The sequence below is a fragment of the Equus quagga genome, chromosome 11, assembly GCF_021613505.1.
Source record: "Equus quagga isolate Etosha38 chromosome 11, UCLA_HA_Equagga_1.0, whole genome shotgun sequence".
Lineage (NCBI taxonomy): Eukaryota > Metazoa > Chordata > Mammalia > Perissodactyla > Equidae > Equus > Equus quagga.
In genome coordinates this window covers 694,921-703,362 of record NC_060277.1, presented here as the reverse complement: position 1 = coordinate 703,362, position 8,442 = coordinate 694,921, and the positions used below count along the sequence as shown (strand labels likewise).

The window sequence follows — 8,442 nt, the reverse complement described above, 5'->3', positions numbered from 1 at the left end:
AGGTCAGCCGAGCGCGTGCAGACCCGAGCTCGCGCTCCCGCTCCGCCCCCTCGCTTCTGCTCGTCCTCAACAGGAGGGCGGAGCCGCCATCCTCCCGTTTTCCCCGTCAGGGAACCTGGGAGCCGCGCCGCTCGCCACCACCCGAAGCGGTCAGCAAACCCGGGCTCCTCCGCCCTGAACGCCCCCGCGGCGGCTTCCTCTCCTCCCTCCACCTGCCGCGGGGCGGGGCGGGGGCGGGGCGGGGGGCGGCGGCCTCGGCGGGGCGGGGCCTCGGCGGCGGCGCGCGCGGCGCCGAGCGGGCGTGATTCTCTGCGGCCGGAGCGGCGAGCGCAGCGTCCGTCTGGGCGCCGGGCCTGGCCTCGCGCTCCCCTCGCTGCCGGCGGCCCGGCCGCGAGCTCAAGATGGAAGAGATCCTGCGGAAGCTGCAGAAGGAGGCGTCCGGGAGCAGGTGCAGAGGCATCAGGGAGAGCTGCGCCTGGGCCCTGGGTAAGCGCGCCGGAGCGTCGCTACCGCCGCGTTCCGCTAGCTGCCCCGGGGCCTGACGTGGGGGGCGTCGCGCCCGGGCGTGGCCGTCACCACCTCCCGGCGCCCCCCCTTCTGTCCCCAGGTGGGCGGCCGCCAGCTCCATCAGACACGATAGGACACCCGTCAGACACGACGCCCATCAGACACGACCCCACCTCAGAGACGACCCCCCCCTCAGAGACGACCCCACTTCAGACACGACGCCACCTCGGAGACGACCCGCTAGACACGACGCCCATCAGACACGACCCCACCTCAGAGACGACCCCCTAGACACGACCCCACTTCAGACACGACGCCACCTCAGAGACGACCCCACTTCAGACACAACCCCACCTCGGAGACGACCCCCCTCAGAGAAGACCCCCCTCAGACACGACCTCCCCAGACACGACCCCATCTCAGACATGCCGCGCCCGCCGAGCACAGCCCCCTCAGACATGACCCGCCTGAGACACGACAGCCCCCCATACACACACGAACCCCCCCAACCCCGGACACGACGCCCCTCAGACACGAGAACCCCCCGACACAACCCCGCCTCGGACCCGACCCTCTTCAGACACAGCCCCCCACAGACACACCAGCAGCTGGCGGCAACGGGTCCGGGTGGGGGAGGTGGAAGCATCCGGGAGTCGGTGGTGGGTGAGCAGGAAGCGAGCGCTTGTTTTATTTGATTTCCTGGTGGAGGCCAGCTTGTTGAGTACTCGCTGTCATGGCTGTTGCCCAGGAAAAATAACAGGTTTTTTCCCCTGGACAACGGGGACTGTGGGACTGTGTTGCCTCTGCCCCTCGGACACTGGGCTTAGATTTGTGAGCTGTGGGCGCGCTGACGTAGGTTCCAGGGAGCAGAGGTGTGTTTCCGTCTGACAGCTGTGGGACTCCACGGGGAAGACCGCACGACATTCCAGTTAGGCCGGCATCCCGCCGGCAGCATGGCCCGGTGGGATGCAGAGGGCAGGAGCTTGCTCTGGGAGAGGAAGGCCGGAAGCCAGCCGCGCTGTGAGCCCTGCATTGCCCAGGCCCGCATGGGCGTCCTCACTTGCCGCTCAGTTAAAAGACAAAATTGAATCTCTTTCTCCCTCAACCAAAAAGCAGTCAGTGCTCGTCGTGATGCTGTGCCGTGGGGCAGCCTGAGACGAGACGGAGAAGTGCCGCCAGCGGGAGAACTGATGGTGTTTTAGGTGGCTGTTAGCATCTAGGAGGTCTCAGTTCTCATGTTTGAGTGTGTGTACAGACAGTCATAGCAACATCCCTTTTGTGTTTTTACCTGTGCATGTCCTCACAATTGTCTGGCATATTGTCTGGGAAGTTTATCTTGTCGCCAGAACCAGGACTTGACCGTTTTAGTTTACTGTTGAAGAAGAACGGACCAGATAACCAGATAAATAAGTGAGCAGCTAGGCTCTTAAAGCCACGGAACTGTTTTTGCATGGCCATTGTCGTTCAGCAGAGAGACTCAGAGCTAGATTCCCCACTGCCTCTAATGAAGGGTCACAGATGGCGGTGGGCCCGAGTGTGCCCCAAACATGCCATTCCTTGTAGTCATCATTATTTTGCTGTCATTTAGGCAGATTTAGGTAATAGGGAGGAGAAGACTAATCTAGTATTTTTCATGTTTGAATTCTGATACTCAGCATCTTGTTAAATCCAGCTGCAGCCTTTCTGAGTGTAGGTCCTTGAGGCTACCTGGGAAGCTCAGAGCTGAGGCAGGTGGGTTATCTGCGTGGAACCGGGAGTCCAGCCTGACTCAGAGTAGATGGGATTCCTCTCCCGGTGGTTGTTCTCTAGTTGCAAGAGGAGACACGAAATAGTTAAATAACAGTGCAGGGCATTCATTGTGCAGTTGGAATGAGTAAACCAGGAAAACAGACCAAAGAAGAGGGGATGAATGTGGCGTCAGGGAAAGGTGGGGGAAATTGGTGTGAGCTGGTGGGGCTTTTGAAGTAGATTTGACTTGAAGAATGGGTAAGCTGTGGGTTCCTTCTTTTCTTTGCTTATTTATTTAGCAGACATTTATTAAGACCTCCCCTGTACTGAGCAATGGAGATATAAGGATGAGTAAAATACTTCCTCCCTGTAGGATTTTGTTAGAAGGGCGTGTTGGAGGGAGAATGCAGCGTAAACAAAGGCACGGAGACTTGGTTTCCTGTTCTCTTTCTCGCTTCAATCCATTTTCCACTATTGCCTCAATTTTTTTTTTTTTTTTTACTATAAAACACTTTTCACTACTGAATCCCCATAATTTCTTTAAAGTTTGAATTCCTTAGAATGCTCTTCAGAATCTGGCCCTAGCCTTGTTTCTTATCACCCCTGAACCAAGGGCTCAACAATGTAGAGGCAATCAGCTGCAGCACTTTCTCGAACATGTTGCACACTGCACACTTCTCTGCCTTTGCTCATGTTAGTCCTTCTGCCAGGAATTCCCTTTCCAGACTCCTCAAGGCCCAACTCAGATAAGAAGCACCGCTGAGCCCCTCAGTTGAATCATTTGCTCTTTGGGTCTAAGCACTGCCCTCATGCCTCTCTCAGAGCATGTGCTGCTTTGGATGATGGTTGTGTGCACAGCTACTCTTCTGAGGGCAGGATAATTGAGAACTATGTTAGGTTCAAGAGACCAAAAAAACTAGTTCAAGCTGACCTAAGCAAAACAAAATTTATTCACCCTATTAAGTAAATATCCCTTGGAAGGCTAGCTATGGGTTGAGTTTTGTTCAGGAATTCTACACTGTTCAGGGACCTTGCTCTGCTCTCTTGGGCTGACTGACACACTCTGCATGAGTCTCCACAGCTTTGGGCTCATGAGTCACCACATCTAGACTATCTCATGAGAAAGAGGTGTCAGCACACTTAGACCATCTCAGGAGAGAAAGATCATCTCCTACTTGGACTGTTGTAGGAGAGAGGAGTCACTGTCACATTTAGACCATCATAGGAGAGAGGAGTCATCTCCCACAAAAGCTGTTGCAGGAGAGAGGGGTCTTCATGACATCAGACCATCTCAGAAGAATGAGACTCTTCCAGCCACTCCTGCCTAGTCCTTGGTTTCACTTGTTCCTTTGTGACCTGATGGGTCATGTGTGTATACTTGAACCTGTTCTCCGGCGGAGGAGTGGGATGGGCTCCCTGGCTTAGGCCTAAGCTACAAGTCCACTGAAATCCCAGAGTCAGGGGAGGATGATCTCCTCTGAACACAATTTGGGCACTGGTTCAGAAGGTGGGGGAGGGGATGCCAGTCACTCAAAACAGCAATGCCGCAGTGTAGACCTGAGCCCCTTGAGCACAGGCTGCAGCTCATGCTTCCTGTGGCTTCTGTGCCTGTAGTATGAGGCAGATGTTCAATAAGCAAATCAACACTTGAATGACTTGTTTGGATATTAAATGATATTGATCTTTTTTCTAGTTATAAAAGTTATATATGTTCATTTTAGAATATTGGAAAATATTAGAATAGCATAAAGAAAAAATTAAAATCGCCTGTAATCTGACCACCCAGATACAGTACTATTCAAATTTTGGAGTATTGCCCTTCTGCAAAGGATCATAGCATAAATGGCAGGTTGTCATTTGTTTTTTAACTTTTGCATTTTCTTCTACTTTGTCATTTATACCTCTCTGAAAATCAGTTTTCTTAATGGCTGCATGATAACTGGCAAGGGATATGGATGTATCTTTGCTCTATATTGAGCCATCTAGGTTGTTGGATAGTTTTCTTGTCAGTGAGGGAAAGGGAATTCTTTCTGATGAGGGGGTAGAAAGAATAAGGGATGGTCAGCTTGTGGAGAACCAGAAAGAATGCATTTTCCTTCAGGAACTGGCAGTCCTGGATGGAGGCTTGTGGGCTGGAATGGCAGGATGGAGTGGAACGGCAGAACTTTACAACTAGAAGGGACCATGGCCTCATTTGGAAATTTAGATAAGGGGACTCACGTAGAATGGATTTGGAAAATGGAGGACAGGAGAAAGAAGATTAGAGGCTGGTATGCCAGGTGGAGAAGAAGGATAGTCTCTCCAACTTCCACCCTTCCCTCTATCTTCCCACAGCTTCTCCTTCCAGCTGCAATTGCTGTGACCTTCAAGCCCAACTTCCTAGAAACTTGTTAGAAAGTGTCTACTGATTGGGCCACTGACACACATCCTGAGTTGAATACAAACCCCTATGTCTGGTGAGGAAAACTGCTGTGATCTGGTTGTTCAGTGTCAGAACTGCCCCACGAGGAGAGGCAGGAAGTTGTCCTGGACGCTGGCCCTGCCATGCTGAATGTTGGGCTGTCTTGACCCCTGTGGCCTGTGAGCTGCTCCCTGCACCTGCATCTCAGGGCTTCATTTTCTTGTTGTTCTATCCCATCTTAAGGACTGACCTCAGTCCTTCCACTTCTTCCCTGGGCCTTGTGGCCATGATACCACTGACCCTCCTTGTCCCGTCCTTCTGTTTTGTGGATTACCTTGCTTACACCCGCCATCTGCACCATGGGCCACACAGGCCCAGATCCTACCATCTTGTTTTGGTCTGTTCTTACTCCTAAGCCTCAGGGACACATCTGGGTCCGTTGTTCCCTCTGATCTCTGAGCAGGGTGGGGAGATTTTTCTCCTTCCCCAGTGAAAATGGTTCACATTGACAGGGCTTGTTAGCTCTAAGCAGTGAAGAGAAGCATCAACACGGTTCGAGATGAAAAATTGGAGACAAGTTGGAGCTATCAAAATAAAACTTTTTTTTTTTTTGGAAGAGAATAATGAGCTTTTTGTTATCTCTACAATTGGAGGCAGTAACAGTGTGAATAATCCACAGCAGTGGTAAAGTATTGATCATCCAGCTTGAAGTAATGAGATTTGAGCCTCCCAATCAGTCTCCCTAACTATAGTGTGATTGAAAAAAGCTTAATCTGCCATCTCATAAACATGTGCAAGAATCGTGAGATATCTCATAAAGTGCCTTGTGAACTTGAAAGTCTCTCACAAGTATGTTTTTGTTTAAGGGTATTGAAACTGTAGTTTCAAGGAAACAGCTTTCCTTTCTCTATTTTATTGCAAGAGTATAGAATTTTAGCCAGTTGTAACTAGATTAAATTGGCATTCTGATTCAGGTTAGGAATTTAACTATTCATTCGGTGTCTCTATAGGGAAATGCATCGTCATTTTTAACCTTCCCCGGGGAAGTCTCTGGGGCTGCCAAGGGAGAAGGATTTTTAAGTATGGATGATTTGCATGCAGAGAAGTGAGAATTCACTAATGTATAATTATAGGAATTTCTGAGGAAAAAAGAAACTAGCAGTGAAATAATGTCTCAGTGCAGATTCTCATTCTTTTCATATTTATTTTTAAATTTGCTTTTTTCCTTTTGTAGAAACCCTGGGTGGTGTGGATACCGTTGTCAAGATCCCCCCACACTTGCTGAGGTAAGGAGACTGGAGTTGTTTAATATAGTGGAAGTGAAAATTGTCCTCCCTGTTTCCTGAAAGCCCAGATAACCTCGTTGGCTTATAGTGTTTTACTTGCTGAAGGAGGGCTTTTTTGCATCCATGAACTGGGATATTTCATGTGGTTAGCATGATGGGAACCTGATTTCCTCCTGTCTTTGGAGAGAGTGAAGTCAGTGATCCAAAGGAACGAGCTGTAGGAGTCAGGGGTGAAAGGATAAAATTGGTCCAGGAGAGAAATGACCATGAGGTAAGTGAGCATGTGGACAGTGAACAAGATCTTCCACTGCGGATTTGGAAATGGCACCCCCTGTGGGGGCATGCAGCTCTATACCATGTGAGCTGAGTGTAAGCTCTCACTGGCTCCCTTGGTGGGACACTATCTCACAACTCGGCAGCCACAGGCAGCAGCCCTCCTGTTTCCCCACCTTCCTCACCTCCTCCATCCTTCTGTTCCCCCTCATCGGGAGAGAAATACATGCCCTTTTTGGAAAATTTGGAAAGAACAAATGAGGAAGTAGTCCATAATTACACCACCTAAGGATAACCACTGAAAACAGTTCAATAGATTTTCTTAACACAATTTTTCCACACACGTGTATTTACAAATTAATATGAAATTTATTTACAGGTTTGTTTTCTGCTTGTTTTTTAGTCAACACCATATGAAGAACATATTCTAATGCCAATATATGTTCTTCAAATTAAAATATTGCATATTCTTCCATTATTTGGCTGCTGTAACATAATTTAGTAGTTTTCTTCTTATTATTTTGATTATTTCTAGACTTTTCTTTGAGACTATTAAAAATATTGAACTTCTCATTTGTTGAATATAGTGTCTATACTGTCAGGACACTATGATTTATTTGGTATTTTTTCTCTTTTCAAGTAGATGAACAGGAATTATGTTTCTATCTTTTAAAAAAATTTATTCCTCTTTGTGTAGTATCTGCTACAGGCTGATATATTGAGGGGAATTCATGTGTTAATCAAACCGAGGGTGCTTTTGTGTATATAATGCTCCTAAATGGACAGAATGTCTGACAGCAACGTTCTCGCCTTGGGGAGGGGAGTTCTGTGGGGGATCCGTGCAAACAGGAGATGTGAAGACTCTCCCAGAGATATGAAGGTATGGATGGATCAAGGGAGGCCATTTCCTGGTCCTCGACTTTCATAGGTGCCCTTTCTGAGACTGGTTTGCTTCAAAATTGGCTTGGCGTGTCTCCTTTTCTGTCTCACCTTTTACAGTCAAAGGAAGAGCGCAGCTGTGTCCCATCTCATCCTGAATCTGACTGTGGTATGTGGTCCTGGGCAAAGAACTCTTCCTACCAACAAAGGCCTATGAAAATGTTAGTGTCTGGGTTGGTGAAGGGATGAGTATAATGACCAGGGCGCACATCTTTTTGCAGGTTAGTTTTTACTTCCTGGCTTATCAGCCAAGTTGAAGGAGGAATTAATCTGGTTAAAAGATAATAGACGAAAAGATTTTTGACAAGTCTCCTTCATTCTTTTCTTATTTATGTAAACAAAGTTCCTTACTGCTATGTCTTTGAAAGTGAAAAAAACAAGGTATGGAACTGATCTTAAACCACCTTATTATAGCAATAGAGAATACTCATCCGTAGGTGTATGAACTAATTGAGGAGAAAAATAAACAAGCCCTATCCCTTTCTTTAGAAATGCATTTCCAATAAAATTATACTTTCCATGTTAACTATATTAATATTCTTATAAGTAATTACTAATGTTTGGATCAGTTGTGTGCATTAGTAGTGACAGCTCGAACCAGAAGAAAATTGAACACTTTTAAGCCTAATGGCCGCAGGAAATTTTTTAAAAATCACTTTATACACGTTTTTGTTACAGAGAAATATACATAGGAGATTAATAAAAGCCTCTCAAGTGTTAAAATGTATTATATTGAGAGGAAATTCCGTGGGGGAAGTGGAATGGAAATATGAGTTCAAGGAGAAAAGGAGTACAATGCAGTCTTTTTTACCGTTAAAGGAGAGTTTGTTCATGTATTTTTTGATGAATGAAGGTGGTTTTCAAATTGGTGTGGTATTTGATTTCTTTAGGTACATTTAAATGAGTGATATGTTTTAATTAAAAATTTTAATAATTCCAATATGCTAGAATTATAGCCTTTGCAATTGATTAAAATTATGAAGTTTAAATGTCAACTTAAAATGTCTGAGAAACAAAATTTTAAAAATTTCTTAGTGGCTGTATGAGCAAAAATGTTTGATGACACTGCTGTAAAGATTGTCTCTCAATCCAAAAGGCTGTTGAAGCTACAGCAAGACTTTCTGTGGTTTCGAGTCTGTGATAAAAGGGCTGCCTTCAGTCTTAGGGGCAAGAAGGTGACAATGATCCCAGAAGAGGTCCCTGGTACACTGTTTGGGAATATTCATCAAGACACAACTGGCATTTTCCAACTCTCAGTGTGTGTGTGGCCGGAAGAGTTGGAGAAAATAGTGTTAATGGGCCTGAGGA

The 8,442-nt window shown here is 47.0% G+C and overlaps 1 protein-coding gene across 6 annotated transcripts in view; it reads left to right on the top strand.

Moving 5' to 3' along the window:
• Positions 1 to 291: 291 nt before the first annotated feature.
• ARFGEF3 (ARFGEF family member 3) overlaps positions 292 to 8,442 on the top strand; it is a 146,332-nt gene continuing 138,181 nt past the window's right edge. For all 6 annotated transcript variants that reach the window (XM_046675961.1, XM_046675959.1, XM_046675958.1 and 3 more), the window contains exons 1-2: positions 292 to 486; positions 5,871 to 5,922. In XM_046675961.1, the coding sequence (XP_046531917.1) occupies positions 402 to 486; positions 5,871 to 5,922 (137 nt within the window). In that variant the 5' untranslated portion in view covers positions 292 to 401. The remainder of the gene's footprint in view (positions 487 to 5,870; positions 5,923 to 8,442) is intronic.